At 43.2% G+C, this 23246-nt stretch overlaps 1 protein-coding gene across 3 annotated transcripts in view; it reads right to left on the bottom strand.

The window, feature by feature from the left end:
* The window catches only part of UBA6 (ubiquitin like modifier activating enzyme 6), a 126038-nt gene that overhangs the window by 5213 nt on the left and 97579 nt on the right, over nt 1-23246 (bottom strand). For all 3 annotated transcript variants that reach the window (XM_075203371.1, XM_075203389.1, XM_075203381.1), the window contains 5 exons: nt 22746-22863; nt 21797-21990; nt 20653-20780; nt 7137-7224; nt 4575-4669 (listed from right to left, as the gene is read on the bottom strand). In XM_075203371.1, coding sequence (XP_075059472.1) covers nt 4575-4669; nt 7137-7224; nt 20653-20780; nt 21797-21990; nt 22746-22863 — 623 coding nt within the window. The remainder of the gene's footprint in view (nt 1-4574; nt 4670-7136; nt 7225-20652; nt 20781-21796; nt 21991-22745; nt 22864-23246) is intronic.

Raw genomic sequence — 23246 nt, 5'->3', positions numbered from 1 at the left:
GCAGGGAGGCCAGTTTACACTGGAAATAAATGGACAATGCTGAAACCTGCGATTTAACGAGGCTAAACGCAACTATGTTCAAACCAGCTTGAAGGAAGGCCAGCAACCTAGTGAGCTTGAATCGGGAAGTGTGCAAGTGATTTGATTCACACCATAGTACATAAGTTTTCCATGTTCTGTAATAATTGGCTGCCGATGAAGGCTTCCTAGCCTTGATCATGGTCTTAACTACTTTAGTTGAAAAACCCTTGGCTTTCAGAATCATGGTCTCAATAGCCAAGCTGTTAAAGTGAGCCAACATAACAAGTGGCACCAAAAGGGCCCCCGATTGATTAATTCTGGTCTGAGTGATAGTCTGAATGGAGGTCCTACTACCATGCCTAGCAGATCTGAGTACCAGGCTCTCCGTGGCCAGTCCGGAGCCACTAAGATGGCCTTCACCCGTTTCCTCTTCAGTTTCTTGAGAACCTTTGGGATCATACGAAGAGGAGGGAATAAGTAAACTAGGTGAAACCACGATGGAATCACTAGAGCATCCACGAATCCTGCCCCAGGATCCCTGGTTTTTGAGCAATAGAGGAGAACTTTGAAGTTCAACCGCGAGGCCATCAGATCTATTTCTGGACAACCCCAGCAGTGAACCAGTAGAACAAAGCCTTCTGGATGAAGGGACCATTCACCCGGATGCACTATGTTTTGGCTGAGATAATGGGCCTCCCAGTTGTCTACTCCTGGAATGAATATTGCAGATATAAATTGGAATGTGTCTCTCTGCCCACAGCATTATCCTGGTGCTTCGCTCATGGCTCTGGCAGTGCGCATGCTGCCATGATGATTGAGGTACCCTACTGCCTACTTTCCGACTTGACTCTGACCGGCTTTCCTTGCAGAAACACCTGAGCCTGTACTAGCACCCTGTAGCTATCTTGTAGCTCCAACACGTTTATGGGAAAAGAGGATTACAGAGGGTCTCACTGACCCTGGAATCTGAGGGTTGAGCTGAATCTCCCCCCAACCTGACAGATTTGCGTCTGTGGTGACAATTGTTTATTCCCATGTCTGAAAGGATCATCCCTGGGAGAGATGTGACCTGAGCAGCTACCAAATGAGGGACAGGTGGACCTGAGATTATAGAAAGATCATCTGCTTGTCCAGATGTGAGTGAGAGCCTGACAATTTGCACAGGAATTCCCATTGAAGTGCTTGCGAATGGAACTGAGCATAAGGCACTGCTTCGAAGACCGACACTATTGTTACGAGCGGTCTCATCGCAGCAGGGACACCTGACATATGTTTATGAGGTCTGTGAGCTTCGACTGAAGCTATAGTATCTTGTCTTCCGGAAGGAACACACTCTGACACCTGGTGTCGAAATCTAACCCTAGAAACCGCATCTTCTGCGATGGTATTAGAAATTACTTTGGCAGGTTCATTATCCAACTCTGGTCCTCCAGGAAGGATCTGATCAACTGGATGTGCTGTGACAGGATCTGAGCCGATGGAGCCTTCAAAAGAAGGTCGTCCAAGTAAGGAATTACCATGACGCATTAGGAGCGGAGCAGAGCCGCCATTACTGCCACCACCTTTGCAAAGACCCTTGGAGCGGTCGATAGACTGAAGGGTAACGCCTTGAATTGGAAATGATTTTCCTTTACTGCAGAGCGTAGTAAGCATTGATGGCCCTGCCAAATGGGAATGTGCAAGTAAGCGTCCTTTATATCCAGGGAAGCCAAAAACTTTCCCTGTTCCATGGCCGCAATCACTGACCTGAGAGATTCCATCTTGAATCCCTTGACTCTTACTTGTAAGTTCAGGGTCTTTGAATTTAAAATTGGTCTGAAAGAGCCGTCTGGCTTTGGGACTAGGAAAAGGTTTGAGTAAAACCCCAAACCTCTCTCTGGTGGCGGAACTGGAATGATGACTCCTGCGTCTAGCAAGGTCTGGATTGTTATCTGCAGGGCTTTGCGCCGAATACCGTAGGCTGGCTGGAAGACCCATGGTGAAAAAACGACAATGAGGAAGCCGAGGTAAGTCTATGATGTACCCCTTTGTGACAATGCCCCTGATCTATGGGTTTAATGATGATTACAGCCACCTATCCCGAAAAAACAGTAGAGGTGCCCCAAATACAGCTCTGTGTATGGAGGTCACGTCATGCTGAGGCCGACTGACGGTTTGGGATGTCCTCTATGGAAACTGCCCCTAGCAGGAGCATTTCACTGGCCCCTGGCAAAGGATCCTCTGGATCTATGCAAGGGCCGAAAGGATCGAAACCTAGGCTGTTTAGACCTGGTCTGAGTGACAGGCAAAAATGGGCTTTTAGCTCCCGTAGCCTCCGAAATGAGCTGGTCTAATCTGGCTCCAAAGAGGAAGATGCCGCCAAAAGGTACAGCCTTTATGGTGCGCTTGGAATCCGCGGACCAACAGTGCAGCCATAAGAACGTCTGGCTGCTATGACCAAGAGTGCTTAGCCGTGACAGAATTAACATTCAATGATGCCTGCCCTTAGGTAGCCTTGTTGACCCAGACCGTGGACATGGCTGGCCTGAAAATGCTACCAGCTGCTTCGTAAGCCAACCGGAGCAAAAAAAATAAAAAAAATAAAAAATAATCACATTTCTTGTCCGTGGCGTCCTTGAGGGAAATAACCCTATCAACTGGTAAAATGAATGTTCTAGTCAAACTGCCTATGGGAGGGTCCATTCTTGGAAGAGCTTCCCATTTTTCACAAGCTTTTTCCAGGCTTCTGAAATTATTTCCATTAACTGAAACGATGGGGGAAAAGAAATAAGTTCTTTCATCTCCCTTTTAAACAGAGAAAAAAAACACCTTCCTGGGATACCTCTGGGTTAGTGAATCCCAATGAGTGCGCTGTGGATGAATCTTCGACACTGGCCGAATCCTCTTCTCCAGAGTCTCTGTGAACCTCCCCTTCTTCCTCTGATGAAACATCTGAAGTGGACATTAAATCCCTAGCTTTCCGTGAGGCCTGCCGGTCAGTAAGCAATGCAGTGAGGAAGTAGCCGCAACTAAACCCTGGGCCGAGATCGAAAGAGTCTGTGCTAAAGAGGATTCTACTTGGAACGCTGCTGAAGTGGACTGTCCAGACTGTGTATCTGACTTGTGTAGTGCAGAAACAGAAGTAGAAGGTCGACCTACCTCCCGTTGAGATAATACTGTTGTGGGTCTGCTAAAGTCGAAGTCAAAGGACGCAGCCAAGCAGGTTCATCCCCGGACCTGGGTCTGGCTGTGATCCCAGAGCTCTGCCTCACAAGCTATACACAGGGCCTCTGGGTTAAACTGACAAATTTGCTTTACAGTGAGCCACATACACATATATATATATATATATATATACATATATACATACACACACACACACACACACACAACAATACAGTACAAAGCGGCACATAAAGATGCTTGTAACAAATAACTGATATTTTCCTCTGTTCTGCAATCTTTACACTATATCAAATCCTTTAAAGATGGATATAAAGTATAATTTGCACCAGCATTGTCACACACACAACACCACACTCTTCGATACAAGAAATCTTGTTGAAAAGAGCGTTCTAACAGAGAATAAACCTGTCCTGATGGAGGAACACAGCAGGGTCTGTTCTCTGCAGTAGAAATGGTGCTGAGAGATCCATGCAGAAGGCGCTAGGAAGTGGGGGAGGAGTTCCAACCCTCTCCTTCCTACTGTGCAGAAAAAAATGGCACCCTGAATAAAACGGAGGAAACCTCCGATATTGTGTCTCCCTGGTATGTGCAGCAGCCACAGCTGTACCCTCCGTGTCACTCTCTTTGTGTGGCTGCTTCTGAATCGGTATCTGCTCGTTGTCTAGGGAGGGGGATGCGACCACAGCAGCTGTCAGTGTGCTGCGGTCGCAGCTGTCAACTCTAATTAGCGCTGACAGCTACTTTGCCGACCAAGAAATATAGCTCACCCCCGGCTGTGCTGGGGGTGAGATAGCTTTCAAGGTTACGCACCCCGGATAAGGGACCCAGGGTGGCGGAAGGCTGCAAGCTATTCACCCCTTGGAAGGCATTCCTGGGCCCAGCTTTTCCTCCCTAGTGAAAAATAAAATAGAAAAAAAAAAAATCATCAATAAAATAAATTCAGGGCAAGAGCCCTAAAATAAAACATGTCCGACTCATGAGGCACCAAAACTAAACTGAATACCCTTTCTATGGGAGGGTTATAGCAGGGGTGGAGGTACACTCACAGATTTAACTGTTTAAGTGCCTTTACTCCTGTTACCACCTACTATACACCTATGTATCACAGTGTCGCCCAATTGGACATATGAGAAATGTCTTATTTTCACACCCTTAATATTCTATACATTCCTATAATGATGTTTTTACACAGTGCAACAAGTAGCTGCACCTAAAATAAAGAAAGATTTCACAGCTTTAGAAAGCCCAAAGCAGCAGATGTAAATTCACCCCTTCATAGAGTAATAGTTCCTTATTATAAAAAATAATAACAATGAAAATCACATTAAATTATATAAAGGGAAGCTGAACTGAAAGACTCATCTACTGTTATTTGGCAAGACACTTACGTAAGCTTCAATCTCTTTGCATGGCCTGGCATAACTGGGACGTACAGCATTTTGACGCCTTGCACAACCATTGTTGGTTCTATACCATACTGTTCCTGTAACAATTAATAGACATATTTTTACATTATTTTCAGCCATTTTAAACAAGGCAGCACATAATTAACTGGTTACTGAACCTAAAATAAAAATGCAATATAGAAAGGTATTTTGATATTCACAAAAGTTAAGATATCTGGCATTGTATATAACCCTAGTAACGTAACACGATTGCAAGTTATTGCAAACTATTATCAGTCACTTTAGGTGAGGTAGTTTTGACTACAATGATTTTGTGTTTTCTTACTGTCAGGAAGTACCTTATCTGAAATTTCCTACAGTTCCGATACATTGCTACAACATTTCCAAGAATTTTTAATTGTGACTGTTATTATAAAACAACCTGCATTTTAGGATGATTGGTGTACAGCAAAGTGGCATTAATGCAATACAGGTTTTAATAGCTTCAGAATAGATCTATAGGGAGATGAAACATGAATATAGGGTGCTTACTTTTGTGTCCAGCGAGATTGTGCAATGCATGCAGTAACATAGAATACTATACAATGGCCATATTGTAAATGTCACGCAAAATACGCGGCAAGAAAGCGCTTGCTGACAGAAGCACAATATGCAGATGTGTGCAAATATTCTTCAGTACCCAGAAAGGACCTATTTCGTCTGCTTGTTGCATTAACTGTTTAGTGTTCTTTCAATAAGTAAGTGTTTTCAAAGACATCTGAAACATATCAAATCAGCTAGCTAATGAGGTAATGTATTTGGCAACAATGCTGTTAAATACAAGTTTGTGGTCATTTTAACATAAGGAAAAACAAATTTAAATAAGGAAAAATAACACAATCTAATATATAAACTCTATCTGGTCCTGACCTACCTATACAACTGCTAGTTTGGGCAGAAGATTTAAAGATTAGGTTTTCCAGCCCAGAACTAGTGGTGCCAGAGTGGATAGTGGTCTAGCCTCCCTCTCACCCTGGCAGTGTGTGGACAGGGAGGGAAATACACCTCCTGCCACAGAGCATAATGTTGAAGGTAATAACAAGGTCCTGACTAATATGAAATATAAGAAAATCAACCTGGGTTGGTTAAAAGGAACAGAAACCCCCTGTGATGAAACAAGGTATTAATATTACCTGAACCAGCGTGTACTATAAAACATATACTTTTTCTAGACTTCTGGTTCCACATTTGCCAATCATAATTAAACTTGTATACATTCCATTTGTAAGTAGTTGATATGTCTGGCAGCATGGTTTTCCTATTTTGTTTATACATGCAGACTAGTCCATTGTTTCAGCCTAGGCAAAAGGATTATTATTGCCCACTATTCCTGTATGAATGTACACCACACCAGGGGGGTCTCATGTGTTAAAATAGGGAAAAGGTCCACAAGATAGAGATCTTTGTTTAATTACAGAGAACTACATTGTGTATTTAAATGTAATGTTTCTGGATTGTGATCTCTCCTGTTTAGACAAACTTTGCTATGATGTCATAGAGCAATACCTGTCCCTAATTGTATCAAGAGAATATAATCTGCTATCTGTGAAAAGGTAAACACAGAAAATTACTAATCAGGTAGGTCCTGAATCTCCTGAAAAGGTCATACCAGCTCCAGAGGACAGTAAATTGGCATTCACTACCCAGTGATAGCTGTAGTCAGACTGGCATTGAGATCTAGGTCTCTGCCAAGAGACAAGGAAGGGACAATCGGTCCCTGGAGTACTGGCATTTGTCCTGATCTTCTCTCTCCAGGTCTTGGGGAACTGTGTGACTGCCAAAATCGGAGTGACAGTGACTCAGGACCGCTACCTTGCTGGTAGCCTTAAAGGGGAGAGGATCTGAGTCCCAGAAGAAGTTTGGATAGACGGCAATCCCTGAGAGTGACCAAGAAACTGGTGAGGTGTTTTCATTACACTTGTATGTTGTCTGTGCCAGACTATAGTGTTGTTTGTTACAGGTTATTATTTAAATATTATTATTGCTGTTTGGTGCTACCATTTTGTTAAATAAACCTATTTATTTTGGATATTTGCCTAGGTGATTTTGAACCTTGGATAGGTACCGGGTTGGTCAGCTGTGCAGCACAGAGCAATATGCTAAGCCTGGTATCATCATATTCCCCCGCACCCCCCCTTGAAAATATGGCAGTAAAGCCCCCTTGCCTTTAACCCTGGGAAATTATAATATACAAAATATGTTGCACAAAAAATAGTAACCAAATCAGTTGCATGGTAAACTACTACTAAAATACATTCCTTAGAAAATGGATATTTGGATATTTTAATCCTTGCTGTCTATACAATAAAAAGGCTGATGTGTCCTATGGGTGAGTCACCGACATATCTACCTCTGCGAATGATAATAAAGGTGAAAAACTACCAGTGTGATCTTCAATACAAATATTCACTGTAACGTTGTACTTTACCAGGGAGTAAATGTAAATATAAAAATAAAAGTAATAAGCAGATAGCTAATGTTCCTTAAACAAACAGAGACTCTTACTCTGACAGCATTAATGAAGTCCAGCAGTGTAAAGTCTTCCTTGCCATAGATTGTCCATCTGTCCCAGATGGTAAAAGAAATGTCACTTCTGCAAGGTGGAAAACAAAACATAATTGTTGCTTCAATACAAGTAAGGTCATATTCATTAGTGAACCTCTGGTTTTATCTATCTTTATTCGGGTAGGTCTCCCGCCCCAGTGGCGAAATGATTTGGCTGTGTCCCGGGACAAAAATCACATATTTCCCCCAACTTGCTTTTGCCACCTGACCTCTGGAGGGGAGAATTGAAAAGTTGTCAAGTATGCATTAAATCCTTTGAAAGTGAGCTTCTAATGTGCCCTCAAGTCTAGCTGTAAGTCATTGTATTCATTTCACAGCTGGATGATTGGCGCAGCATGCTTCTGTGTTAATATGTATAGTTTATTAATTTATAGTTTAAAAACGTAATATACAAATTAAATGATAGAGTAAAGAGAAATTAAATAAAAAATAGAAAACATTAGTTTATATGTTTTAAATGCTTACACTGTATTCAGGCTGTTGCAACCCAGTTCTGCACACCCAGTTCTATAGAGCTGGCAGGATCCTAATAAATCCTCCTGATGTGCTGCCCCCTGGTGGTCCCAGGGAGCACAACACTACAACCAAGCTCAAAAAGATCTGCATAAGGCAGCAGTAGGATGGCTGCTCTGAGGATTGGGTCCTATCCTCCTGCAGCCATAATCAACTCAGATGGGTCTACCCAAGTGCTTGAAGTAGTTTGGGCAGAAGATTTAAAGATTGAATTTCCTGCCCAGAACTAGTGGTGCCAGGGTGGATAGGGCTCTGAGCTCCCCCTCACTCTGGCAGTGTATGGTCAGTGAAGAAACACACACCCCCTGTCACAGAGTATAATGTTGACGGTAAGAACAAGGTCCTAACTGACTAATATGAAAGATAAGTGAACCAACCTAGGATGGTTAAAGGTACAGAGAACCCCCAAGAAAATATGACAATGAAGTTCCGAGTAAGGTATGTGAGTACATCCACTGCGTTTAAGTGGCTGTGGGTGTAATGGTTCTTTTAAGACCTATTCTTAGAGATCCTGCTCTTTCTGTATCAGACTGTTAGACGAAAACACCTATACATGCTGAAATTCTGTCACTTACAGATTAAAAGATAAAACTCATTAGTTCACCAGTTTTCCTGTGTCGAACCCAGCACCCTGAATCAATGCTCTGCCCACTTACCCAGCACTACTGATCCAGAGTTAGCAGTAAAGAGGACCGAGCCACAATCACCAGCAAAAAGGAGATACACACACCACCTGGATATAAGTAGGTCCAGGTGCCAATGAAAGAGCTTGGTCACATGTAGACCACTGTTATGCACTGAATTGTATGAGAACAGTCAGTGAGTGCATGGTGGTGAAGTAGCATCAGCAGAAGTAGTCAGTAACAGCAGATTACTGATGGTAAGAGGAAACTACAAGACAAATCTGTAAATCAAACCCGACATGGTGATAGTGTAAGCCCATCCCATCATACAAAGTAAACATCACAGTGCCATATACACTAGTACAATACAGGAAATGTCATACTGCCATTACCACAGGAGTTTATTTTTAGGTCCAACACACATATTTAAATCTGAAAGCTCCTCCCCTTCTGTGTCCCCTCACAGATGGAACCATCCTCAGTTTTTAATTTTTAGAACAAAGCCCACAAGTGAGGGACTAAATAGGTGAAACAAGAAACACTAGAAAACAGTAAACATGTTAGGGGATTAAGATTGTAAGCTCCAATGGGGGCAGGGACTGATGTGAATTCTCTGTACAGCGCTGTGGAATTCGCGGCGCTATATAAATACCTGATGAAGACGATGATTTTAAGAGTAAAAAAGAGGATTTTTATTCACTGTAAAATCGATTTATCTGACTCCATTGGGAGACACTGCGGTAAATTAGGGATTAGTAGGTGGACTAGGAGTTTAGGCACTTATATTCTTGTTTAACACACATACTCCTCCCCTACTGTGCCCCTCCTCTCTGGTAGAAACCTCAGTTTTGCAAAACCAAGTAGAGAAGACAGGCTCATAAGGTAAACAAAGAAAGGTATAACCATATAACCAAACAGAACACTTTAAGAGCAAAGGGAAGGTGCACAGTGTCCCCCAATGGAGTCCAATAAATCAATTTTACGGCGAGTAAAAATCCTCTTTTCTCTTTCCTACCATTGGAGGACACTGCAGTACATTGGGAACATATCAAAGCTGCCGCTAAGGGAGGACTTGTTCTGGAATGTCTACACGCAATATTCTGTGGCCAAAACTCACATACGCGGGCGGATGCAAAGTCATGTAACCTATAAAATTTTGCAGACAACCATGTTGCAGCCCTGCCCAGCTATTCCGCTGAAGCACCACGGAGTGCTGCCCAAGAAGCGCCCACAGCCTTGGTGGAATGCACCTTCAACGCCTCTGGCACCGGGTAAGAGGCCAGACATACAAACGGTGGAAGTAATCCATTGAGAAATGGACTACTTAGAACCATGCTTAGAAGACCTCTTGTGCACATCATAAAGAATGAAGAGATCATTAGTTCTACGAACAGAAGCTGTTAGGTCAATATAACACCACAAGGAGCAGACCATATCCAACAAAAGTAGGGGAATTACCTCCAGCCGTAGAGGAAGGACGGAATGCAGAAACCACAATCTCCTGATTCAGATGGAATCTGGAGGCCACCTTAGGAAAAAAGTAGGGCGTAATGCGGAGTACCGCCCTATCCTAGTGGATAACCAAAAGGGTAGATCACAGCATAATGCCCCCAATTCCAAAACACAGCGAGCAAAAGCATTAGACAAAAGGAATACCGCCTTCCAAGTGATATGATGTAAATCCATACAATTGAAAGACTCAAATGAGGGCTTAGTAAGAGCTCTTAATACAAGTGTGAGGATACCAGGTTTTGTTTAGCCCAAATCTACCCACTTCACACTGGCTGGCCAATCACGAGTGCCTTACTATGCCAGGGAAGTATACTCAGTACCTTCTTCCCTATAGTCACTCAGGAAAATGCAGTTAGAAATATAATAAAACAGTTATTGTAACAACAATCACTAGAATATTATATACACACAGTAAATAAATGCCAGGCAGGTTTACTACATTATCTGTCCCTTACCCCACCTGCTTAAGCAGTTACAGTCACTTGGCTGTCCTGAATTGCAGAAACCAAAACTCATGGATGCCTCTCAGCTGCAAATGTAGTCCACTGGCAGAGAACGGCAACTCAACACCAGAGCTTGCACTTTTCAGGAATCAACCCACGGAATGAACAACCCCTCCTCCCCTCAAGTGGTTCCTTATATGCAGGGTCAAATTTCCACAGTGCTTTTCCCTCCCTGGGCAAACTCCTGGCTCTATCCCTCAAACATTGGTAGGTGCTGGATCTGGGGGTTGGAGGGGGAGTGCAGATGAGCTGTGCTTCCACAGAAACTTCCCTGCTGGCTTCCAGACAAAATGTCTGGACTAGTCTTGTGAGAACAATGGATACTAATTGGTCTTCCCACTCACCTGTATCCTGCAACCTGATCCTTACACATAACCCACATGGCTTCACTTTAAGAACAATGAATAACAGCTTTACTACAATATCAACAGGATACAATAAACAATATACATACTTACAGTGAGCGACAATGTCCCCTTATCCACCTGTAATTGGACACTGCAGTTGTACTTTGGTGAGTTGGGAAACAAAAACAGGGCTATAAAAAGTACAACTCTTAAGGCCGCCAACCGCCGATGTAGTAAACCGAAAGTGCAGAAATCTGTATCATTGAGAGAGCCCAAGCGTAACTCTCTATCCAGACTTTCCTGCAAAAAAGATAGCAGACGGGAAAGACGAAAACTCTGCGATTCACACCAGAGAATATAAATTCCTCCAGACCCGGTGATAAATTGCCGAAGATGCATCATCAGCAGCTATTTATACAGCTCCACTAATTCCGCAGCGCTGTACAGGGATCTCACTCACATCAGTCCCTGACCCTTTGGAGCTTACCGTCTTATATTCCCTTACATACCGAGAGAGAGAGACTAGGGTCAATAAGATAGCAGCCAATTAACCTACTAGTATGTTATTGGCGTGTGGGAGGAAACCGGAGCACTCAGAGGAAACTTACGCAAACGCAGGGCGAACATACAAATCCCACACAGATAAGGCCATAGTCAGGAATCGAACTCATGACCCCAGTGCTATGAGGCAGAAGTGCCAACAACTAAGCCACTGTGCTGCCCCATGGATGTAAGAATCAGGGTCTCAACAGCCATGGCGTCAAAGTCAGACGATCTAAAGAATGGCAGAGAAGAGGACCTTGAACCAGAAGGTCTCGCAGAGGCAGATGGAAGGGGTGTGCCACCACCATGTGCGGTATGTCTGAGAACCATGCTCTGTGTGGCCAATGAGGGGCCACTAGAATTTCTGTGATGCGTTCTATTTTTATTTTCTTTAGCACCTATCCCAGCATGGGAATCAGAGGGAACAGGTACACTAATCGAAAGGGCCATGTACTGGTCATGATATCTGTGTATCATGCCTGAGGATCCCTTGACCTGGAGCAGTAAAGGGGGACCTGAAAATTTAGTCTGGACACCATTAAGTTGATGTCTGGAATGCCCCAACACTCCACCAGCCGGAGCGAAGACCTCCCTGTGTAGAGACCACTCCCCAGGGTGAACCTTTTGCCTGAGGAAGTCTGCTTATCAATTTCCAAAGCTGAGAATGAAGATAGACAAGATAATCGGGTTGTGTATCTCCTACCAGATCTTGATCCTGACCATTTCCCGCATTGCCATCGAGCTTCGTGTTTCCCCCTAATGATTCAGATAAGCCAACGCTTCAGTTCAGCGTCTGCTGGCCAGGGGCGTAAGCATAGGTTGCAGCAGGATGCAATGATGAGCCCCGAAATCTGGAGTTAAACAAAAACTGCATCCATAGCTGCCTGGCCCACATAATCAGAGGCCGCTTGAATATATGCTCTGCTAAAATGAGGAGTTCCGCTCCCGGAACATCCACCCGGAGACCTGTAGCTAACTGTTCTGACCACAGTTGAATGGCCCTTTTGACTAAAGCTATGGTCATGTTAGGTCTAAACAAAGCGCCTGCCGCCCCCCCATAAGCCGAGCAGAGTACCAAGTCATAATTTTTGTCTGCAGGGTACCTCAGACAGACCCTAACCTGCGAGTGTCTACTCTGGCACAAGTGTAATACAGCACAGATGAACCAGTGGGTCCCTTACCCTTGGAACTGCAGTTTTAGACATTATATGTGAGAAGGGTGTCCTGTATAAATTAAAAATCATTTTTTAAATTTTTCTATATATATGCATACATAAAAAAATATTATATATATTTACATATAGGTATGTCACCAATACTGATTAGGAATCTGCCAACTAGAGAGTGTGAGGCAAGACACCTATAATCTGAGCACTCTGCTCTAAAACAAGTTTTGCTTAAAATAGCTGGTTTTCCTAACAATAAAAACAGTATGTAAGCAGCCGGTCTTCACAATACTTCTAATAAGACAACAATATATGTATATCTTTAGTGATACCAGTTAGGAGAGGCACAGCAGGTGTGGACTTTCTGCACCGAGTGGCTGAAAATGGCTGTCTGCAGAGAAAACTCCCCACAAAGGCACTTCTGAAGAGAGCGAAGTTCCGTCCACCAGGAACTCCATCCTAATGTCCGCTTCCATGTAGACCATCACTTTTATGGGTGTCGACTGCGCTATTGCAGGCGGTGGAAATATAATTGCTCAGTCTGCCAACCGCTGCTACTGGGGAGCAATTGCCTCCTTCAGATGGCCAAATGTTTCCCCTTCTCCTTCCTCCTAGGATCTCTCTTGAATGGACACTGCGTTTCGAGTACATCAGTATCTGAATTACCCCTAACTCAAAAGATTATGTTAAATTAAATATTGATCCCATCACAAATCACTTTAAGCACAGGTCTCACATTTGGAAGCGACTTCTGTTGACTGTGACAGGAAGAATCAATCTATTTAAAATGATTATGCAACCCAAATATCTTTATGCTTTACAACACTTTTTCAATTAATTAATTCTTTACTCTCCTCATTCATCTGGAGTGATACGCACAGAATTAAATTGAATACTCTTTGTAAATCTAAAAGGGGAGGGTGGCCTGGCATTAACCAATTTTAATTTTATTATATGGCAGCTCAATTTTCACATTTACCAAAATGGTTATATGCCACAGAGGATAGCACTTTAATTGGTTTTCTTGGTGAGCGAGGGGGCCTTTACTTTTCCCACTCCAGGTTCTTCTGATAGGTAAATCCCTTTGTGTCCCAGGCAATTAGGGTATGGCATATGGCTCACAGGTTAATGGGGGAAAAGGGCCTGGATCCAGACACTAAGAATTGTCACAATACTGTTACCGGAACTGAATAAACTAAGTGATAATAAGATTTTTACTCACAGTAAAATCCATTTCTCTGACTCCATTAGGGGACACTGCGAGACCTAGGGGTATAGTAGTGGGTCCAGGAGTCTTGTCACTTTAACAACTTGTTGATTTGCAGTGTCCTCTCCTACTATGCCCCTCCTCCACTACAGCCTCTTCGGGTTAACTAACCAAGAGTGAGAGGAGAAGTAGAGAACCCACAGAGCTACCATCAAACAAATAACCTTCACACACGGAACTATATACAGAGCAAGGGAGGGTGCGCAGTGTCCCCCAATGGATTCAAATTCAAATTGGATTTTACGGTGAGAAAAATATCTTATTTTCTTTTTCCTGCCATTGGGGGACACTGCAGGAAATAAACTGAAATCGCTGATATCTGCGCCTTCAAAGATCCTAAACGAAGACCCTTTTGTAGCCCCACTTGTAAGAAGGCTAACAGGCGGGAGAACAAATCTTGAAGTGTGAAATTTTTGAATCTCACACCACTGAATGTAAGTCCTCCAGACCCTATGATAAATGGCTGCAGACGAAGCCTTTCTAGCTTTGATCATGGTGGAAACGGCCTCCTAAGATAACCCTCTAGCCTTAAGGATTAGGGTCTCAATAGCCACGCCGTCAAAGCCAGACGATCTAAACCTTGGATGAAGAGAGGACCTTGAACTAGAAGATCTGGTCGCATGGGGAGCCTGAAGGGAGGGGGCTGCTGCCAGTCCCAGAAGATCTGAGAACCACACTCTGCGTGGTCAATACGGGTCTATCACGATTGCGGGAACCCGCTCTCTTTTGAGTTTCTTGAGAACCCGAGGTAACATAGAAATCTGATGAAATATGTACATCATTTGGAACTGCCATGGCATCCGTGAACCTCGCTTGTGGGTCTCGCGCCTTTGACCCGTATACCGGGAGCTGATGGTTTAATCCTGACGCCATCAGATTGATGTCCGGTACTCCCTAGCATTCCACCACGAGGGTGAAAACTTGTTCAGAGCCCATTCGCCCGAATGAACAGTTTGTCTGCTGAGAAAATCTGCCTCCCAATTTTCCACCCCAGGAATGCAACTCTCGCATGGCAGCCACGCTGCAAGTGCCACCCTGGTGATTTATGTAGGCTACTGTGGTGGCATTGTCCGACTGAATCTGTAGGGGTTTCCCCGAGAGGAACCCTTGCGCTCTTGTTAGAGTCAAGTAAACTGCTCTGAGCTCCAGTTATCGGAAGCAAGGCTTCTTGGGAGGACCAGAGGCCCTGAAACGCCTCCCTATCCTACCAGACTTGCGTCTGTCGGGACCCGGGTCCATGCCCAGGATTGTATAAGACTGGTCTTTTTCCAGGTTCTCTCTAGATAACCATCAGGCTAGAGATACCAGAGTCTGAGTGGACAGGTGAATGAAGTGTCTGTCCAGATGATTTTGAGATCCTGACCATTTCAGAAGGATTTCCCTCTGAAGTGGGCGTGAATGGAACTGTGCATAAGGTACTGCTTCGAATACCGAAACCATCATTCCCAGGAGCTTCATGCAACTGAGGATAGATACTTTCTTCCTCACCAGAAGGGAACCTGACCTTCAGATGAAGGGAAAACACCTTCTCCTCCGGGAGATATATTCTCTGGGTCTGTGTGGTGAACATGAGACCCAAGAAACGCATCTGCTGTGCTGGAGTTAGCGAAGACTTGGGAACATTCAGTACCCAACCATGAGCGTGAAGAAACTGCATTGCAATCTGAATGTGTTGAGATAGGAGCAATGCAGATGGAGCCTTCAGTAGAAAGGCGTCCAGATAGGGGATAATAGTTATTCCCTTCTGTCGTAAAAGTCCCGCCATGATTGCCATTATCTTGGTGAATATCCGGGGAGCGGTTGCCAGGCCGAAAGGGAGTGCCCTGAACCGGAAATGGGATCTCCCTACCGCAAACCGGAGCAGACACTGGTGTTCCTTCCATATCGGGACATGCAGATAGACATCCTTGATGTCTATCGAGCGAGGGATTCCCCCCTGCTCTATTTCGGCAATAACTGATTGCAGAGATTCCATTCGAAATTTCTGAATCTTTAGATGCTTGTTCAGTAACCAAAGATTCAGGATTGGCCGGAAGGTAGCATCCAGCTTTGGTACAAGAGGTTGGAGTAGAACCCCCGCCTTCTCTCCTGAATTGGGACTTGAGTTATTACTTCTGCTAACAGTGTATTGACAGGACACAGCTAAAAAAGGGCGGGGTGAAAAATCTTTGGAGGAAAGACTGAGCTAGGTCCATCACATAGACTCCGGATACGAACCCCGAATCCAGAGGTCCGTGGTGGATGACCACCACTGGTCTCTGAACCGAAGTAGACAGGCCCCTACCTGCGTTTTCCCGGACGGGGGTCTGTTAAGCAGTTGGCTTGTCTGTTGGTCGCGAGGACCCACGCCTAGCGGAACCTCTGTCCCCTCTGCATCTGTTAAACGCTCCCCTAGGAGCCGAGTACTGGACTCTTGGAGCTGAAGTCCTGCCTCGGGCAAAACTCTGATAGGAGCGAAACCTACCCTGTTGTTTACGGTGGGAAGGAAGGAACCTTTACCTGTATGACCTTCTCTAGCTCTGAGCCAAAACTAGTTACACTGTCAAAAGGTAAATTTTCCAAAGCGCTTTTGGAATCTACTGACCACGACCGTAACCATAGACTACGGCAGGCTACAATAACCAGTGCTGATGCTTTTGCATTGACAGACACGGCATCCATAGCTGCATTAGCAACATATTCAGGAGTTTCTAGAACATGTTCTGCTAATGTTAAAAGCTCTCTCTGAGATATGTTTTCCTGTAATCCCCTTACCACCTTCTCTGTCCACAGTTATATGGTCTTAATAGCCCACACTACAGCCACATTAGGTCTAAAAAATAGGTCTAAAAAGGCTCCCTACTGCTGTATAAGCAGAGCGTAGAGGCAAAGTCCCATTTTTTATCCGTAGGATCCCTAAGGGATATCTGTTCTTGCGTGGGAAGAGCCTAGGAAGACGGAAGAGAATAGAAGTGTGCTACTGGGGTATCTACCCTAGATTGCTACTCCCACTTAACAGAGTCTTCTGATGGTAGGGGGTAAAGAGTCTTGAATCTGCCCGGCATCATAAACTGTTTGTTTGGCCTTCTCCAAGCCTCAGCCAACATATCCAACATTTCAGAAGACTAAGGAAAAGCCGCTAATTGAGCTTTAAACTTCTTAAATAACGAAAAACCCTGAGGGTGCTGTGGGTTCAGGCTCAGCAAACCCCAAAGTGTGTCTAATTCGTAAAATGAGGCTATCAATTTGGTTTACCACACACTGTATTTTACCGTTACTTATAGCTCAGACATGCTATTCAATCGCAAATTGCTGGCTCCCCTCCCACACTTCAAATTTCACCCATTAGAACTTTGTTACAAAATATGGGTGGGAGCAGAATTATCTCCACTGTGTATACAGAACTAAATTATCATAACGCATCTGATAGTCTACTACCCCTTAAAGCAGGCCTGTCCAACCTGCGGCCCTCCAGATGTTGTGAAACTACAAGTCCCAGCATGCCCTTCTAGCTATCAACAGGTTGTCTACTGGCAAAGCCTGCTGGGCTTGTAGTTTCACAACACCTGGAGGGCCGCAGGTTGTTCAGGCCTGCCTTGAAGCAAAATGGGAACTTAATGTAGGGGTGTTGTCAGAGGAAGAATTGTCCCATATCCTGAAAAGTTTGAAAAAAGCCACATCATGCATTCGCTATCAAGAAATTCATTGATACATATTACATAGGGTCTATCATAATCCATGTTCACTGGTTGAAATTGGGAGAAAACATGACCCTGAATGTTCAAAGTGTGGGTCAACGGATTGCAACTTCTGGCACTTGCTATGGCAATGCCCAAAAGTAAATGATTTCTGGACCAAGGAATGGGCATGTGTTTGTAATACGGTGCATGGGGTTTCTCCTCTTGCACCAAACATATCTTTATTTGGTATGTCTTTGGATGAGTTTCTCTAAAACCGATTGTCAATATATCTTTACCCTCACAACCCTAGCCAAGGTTATTATAGCCCGCACGTGGATGGTAACGGATGCCACTGATTTACAGAAATGGAAAGCTCTTGTGAATGACACCATGAATCACGAAAGGTATATGTATACAGAAAGACATGCAAGACACAGATATGAAAACATATGGTCTCCCTGGTATTCCTCAAAATACAAACTACACAGGTCTGTAATAGACCTTATTTAAACTCGATTTCTCTGAATTGTCATCCTCCTCCTCTCTACTCTGTGCATCATGGCCGAACACTCACTTTATTAAAATCTAATCCAGTTCTAATCGCTCCTTCATAGTGGGAGCTGATGGCAAGTTTTATAAATGTCCTCTAATTAAACAAATCCTTTAATCATTTCCCATTGTACTTTTTTACAAAATATGGATAGGCATAAAGTTATCCTTTCACCCTTCCTCTCATTGGTCTATGCAACATGGCTATAGCTATTGCATATCCTCTCTATAAAAGTCTAAATTAGTTCTAGCTGTTCCTTCATAATGAGAGCTGATGACAAATTTTTACAGTGTCCTATCTATATATTTTATCTATATATGTGTTTAATTATATACATCCATGTATCCATCTGTTCTGCTTGAATCAAACTCACCTACACCATATTACTATTTATGCTGTACGGCTTTATCTTGCTTTGTTTTGTTTAATTTGTTTTATTTCATTATACTATGTCTTTTGTCTAAACTCTACAAGAAAAATTACTTGATTTAAAAAATCAGAAATGTTTTCCCTTGTCCCCCGCTCATTGCTAGGGGAGCCACCATCCAGTGATTCGGATCAGGAGGAGACGCATTGACAGCTTTAATCACGCCCCGTAAGAAAGCAGCTCTCCTCTGCTTACCGTGGCATCGGATTGCTTGTTGACTAGGGAGGGGTTGCTCACAGCTTGACCGGTGGCTATGGTGTGAGGGTAAGTGGAGCGGACAAGCTGCACACCCTTGCGCTGGGACCCATAGTGAAGGAAGCCGAGAAGGCTATTCACTCACTGGGTCTTAGGAAGGGGTTCCTGCACTGTACTCTCTAAGCACTTACAAAAAACTGAGGTGTCTACCAGAGAGAAGGGGCATAGTAGGGGAGGAGTAGGCGTGTGAAACAAGAATATAAGTGCCTAAACTCCTAGTCCACCTACTATATCCCAATGTACCGCAGTGTCCCCCAATGGTAGGAAAGAGAAAATCCTCTTTTCTCTGTCATGCCATTAGGGAACAATGTAACAATGGGGACATTCCTACCAACCACCGACAGCCCTGGTTGAATAAACCTTCCAGCCCATGGGCACTGGCCTAACCACCTAAACGTAAGCCAAAATGAATAGTGGATGTGATCCAATGAGCAGCAGCCTGTTTAGAAGTTGGCCAACCATGCTTGTGCGCATCAAACAACACAGCGCCCCCAATTAAGACACCCTACGAGCAGAAGAAATAGCAAGCAAGCACACTACCTTCCAGGTTACATAACGGAGATCCACTGAATACAATGGCTCAAAAGGCTCTGCAGTTACAGCCTGTGCAGTTACAGCCTGGAGCAACAACTTAAGATCCCAATGCTCTACAGGGTGCATACCAGGGTAATGAGCACGTAGAATACCCTGTAGGAAAGTCTGCACAACTGCAAACTTGTGCTGGAAAATGATAGAGCACAGAAACTTGCAGTTTAAAAGAAGAGAAATGGAGAACTTTGTCGAGACCCTTCTGCAGGAAGTGAGAAAACCCTGACCCTCACACCACAGAATATATGCTTTGCACACACAATAGTAATATACAGAAAAAGTTGGTTTTCTAGCCTTAACCATATTCCGCACAATTTTGTGTGAGAAACTCCTGGCTCGAAGAATTTTAGGTTCTCAGAACTCACACCGTCAAAGACACAGAGGAGTGGCTTGCCAGCCAGAGGAATCCCGCCAAAGACACAGAGGAGTGGCTTGCCAGCCAGAGGAATCCCGCCAAAGACACAGAGGAGTGGCTTGCCAGCCAGAGGAATCCCGCCAAAGACACAGAGGAGTGGCTTGCCAGCCAGAGGAATCCCGCCAAAGACACAGAGGAGTGGCTTGCCAGCCAGAGGAATCCCGCCAAAGACACAGAGGAGAAAGCCTCCTCACTGTTAGCATCTAACATGAAGCCTGAATTGCTTCCCCGCTGTCCTCCGTCTTGCAGCTCCTGAGTGAGCTGTACCCTCTGATTCTGCTGTGGCTGCCATCCCCTGGCTGAGACATTCTTTTCACGTGAAGAGGGGGACCTAACCATGGACCTGCTGCACTATCATCCCCGCTCAGAGCCACGGCTCTTACGGCAGCTATCCGCACTGCGTATCTGTGCTACAGCCATCAACTTCAGCCGAGTAGGGAATGACTGCAACATGCTGGAGGTGTGGGAAGCACACAAGGTACTCGCCTTGGCTCAAGGACCAAGAGTGGGGGAAGCCCGCAGGCTATACACTTGCTGGGAGGCGTCCATGATCCCAACATAAAAAAAAATAAACTAATTTTTTTTAAAATAAAAACACAATTTTTAAAGAAAACATTTAAAATCCATGGCAAATGCCGTACAAGAACACCCTACTTCAAAGGGCACTTACAAAACACTGAGAATGGTAACATCAAGGAGGGGACGGTATCATAGGGAAGGAGCTAACATCCAAACGCTGAGATTTAAAGTGCCCTTGCTCCATGTTCACCTACCCCATTGTCACAGAATCCCCCAATGGCATGATACAGAAAATACATTTTTTGCCTCACTCACAGTTTAAACCATTAAATAATGCAATTCCCCCCCCCCCCCCCAACCCAGGCTCCACCTCCATCCTGTCCTCCTTCTGACACTCCTCTTGTCCATAAATGTTGTGGACCTTACACTTTCTTTTCTTTCTATGTATCCGTATCATTTATGTAATTGTTACTCATCTCCATTGAAATAAAAAAAAAGTAAAATAAAAAAAAATGTTATTGTTAATAGGGAAACTGTCAATTAGCAAGTGATTTTCAGCATTACATCACCTGATCTGTGTTCTTTTTACTTCAGCTGTCTCGGTGAATACAATGATTGGAATTGCTAAGTTGAAGAAACAATTCTTGTACGCTTCTATCGGATGTCCTCCAACCACTTTAATCAACTCCAGAGCAACCTGACAAATGAGAGATTAAAAAAAAACCGCCATGAATGTTATGGGGATGCTTTTAATGTGTTCTGTTTCCATTCATAAAGAGTGAACTCGCTGGACCTGTTTTCATAATCCCCTTATACTTAATCTGACTGACCTTATGTCTTCATTGTCCCAGCCCTCACATCTATCAACTAGCCCCCACCCACATGATTTAACCAGTCACCCCCTCATCCTCTGTCCCAGCCTGTCCTTACCCCACTTTATCTGAAAATTTGCATTGATAGCTAAAACGTACACTCTGGCTTCTGCTGCAATATCCCACTAAGATTTATGTATATTTCTTTCACTGATATAGGATGCAGTGTGTATAAACTGTATTTATGCTATTGTAACACCTCTTTGTTATGCTTTTGTTGTTTTCAATAAACGCTATAAAAGATGCAAATAGATTTATTAAAAACATTATTGGATAAAAATATACACACACATCTTTAAATATTATTAGCAAACGAGTTATGTCTGCTAACTGTTTGACTACTTTTTACCATTTTTTCAGACCTGGTAACAACCCCAAATAATGTCACACATATCCCTTCACATAAGACCATGCCTCAGCTGATGTATTTTGAGAGAATTATCACAACTCAATTATGAAAAAGAGCTCTAGGAGATGAAACAAAACAATGGAACTGTACTAAATGGTGACATCTGCAAGCAGACTTAATAGCAATATAGAAACTAGAGAAAGTCCTAACACCAGAATACTTTACTTACTAATCCCTTAAGATCTACATTAGAAAAAAAAGCAAAAAAACAACAGAGGTAACATCCCTTTAACTGGGAAAAAAACATATACAGCCATGGGTCTCACTCTTGAAATTTGAGGTTAATTTGAGGTTACTGGTGAGTAAAGTTGTATGAATAGGTTTTAAATGACAGTTTCAATTTGAACTTGAGGACAAGCACATTTTTTTTTTTTTTTTTTTTTTTTTTAAAAACAAAGTTCCATGTGGGTACATGAACCTATCACTACTAACCAGGCCAGACACAGCTGCCGTGGCTGTAGCTATGGCTGGAATAATTTTCCCTGCAATGCGCTTGGTCTTCAGTCTGTCAGCTGGTTCAATGTTGTACATTTTGGCTCGCAGGTTAGAAGCTGCTGTGATGTAGTTAATATGCTCATTTTGGTCGTCATCTTTTTCAAATGATAGCAGCTTCATCTGAAGATCATCTACCAGAGGAAAAAAAATAAATTAAAATTAAATTGTTTTAATGTAACAACCAATACATAATGCATTTATAAATAAACAGTCCAACAATGTCTGCTACTGAATTCAGTATTTATACCCATCTACAGTCTACATAGGAGATCATTAGTCTAAATTCATCTTTGGTAGTGGCATGTGTAGTGATTTGCGCAAGTTCACCTAGATGTCTTCCAACACGCATAGATATAGAATTCTTTGCCAAGTATAGGTGCAATAGGTTTGCATGGGTAAAGAAAAATTAAAGTTTGTTTTGCGCAGTGAGATTATTTAAATAAGCAAATTTTAGGGACATTCCTTGCTTTGTGGAAGGGCACATAGCCATTTACACTAAAAACTTGAATTGTGCCCTTGGAGATCAGATATTGCTATATGCTTTTAATGGGGCAAATCCTAAACTTTCCAACGGCTCATCAGCAGGAGAAGCACATTTCTAAGCACACATTTATATTAAAAAAAGCTAAAATAAAGCCAGTCCTGATGTCCATTCACATTTTTCTGCCTGCTTGGAAACCTAGGGGTATTCTAATACCAGAAAGTAAGCATGCACCATGAAATCTATTAGCTGGTACACATAGGCGTGCCAAAACAAATGTAAACCGAATTGTGGTGTGCAACGTAAATAAAGTAATTTAGCTATGCATTATGGAACTATAAAGTATTCAAGTTGCATTTAACAATTTTTTTTAAAACAATAAACACATTTTCAAACAGTAACGACCTTGAGTGGCTTGGCCTTCTGCAATGGCGTTCTCTAACTGTATAACTGCAAGTCTTTCATCCTCGCTGCTCACTGGGATTTGGTCAGGTTTTTTTACATTTTCATCTGTTTCGACAATCTAGGAATTAAATACAAAAACAAATTAAAGAATCTGATACATCATTCTACGAACTTCCGATACTTCCACACTTACAACAGGCATTGTACCTGTATATCACAAATTGTCTAAAGAAATATATATATACACACACTAAAAATCCAAAACACAGGATTTATTTGTTATTTTACTTACTGATAAGAGGATTTTTGTACTTATGTTAAATCCTTATCTCCGATTCCATCTGGGGGACACTGCTACCATGGGGTTGTATGAGGGCATATGGAGTTGGTACTTCAATAGTTAAACTGTTAATGTAACTGTTGACAGGAGCTCTTCCCCTCTGCAACCCCTGTAGCTCCTCAGTGTAATTGAAAAGCCCCAAGGAAGGAAAACAGAATAGC

This window comes from Mixophyes fleayi, chromosome 1 (assembly GCF_038048845.1).
Source record: "Mixophyes fleayi isolate aMixFle1 chromosome 1, aMixFle1.hap1, whole genome shotgun sequence".
Taxonomy (NCBI): domain Eukaryota; kingdom Metazoa; phylum Chordata; class Amphibia; order Anura; family Limnodynastidae; genus Mixophyes; species Mixophyes fleayi.
The sequence above is the reverse complement of the archived record's forward strand: the minus strand, read 5'-3'. Positions and strand labels throughout refer to the sequence as shown.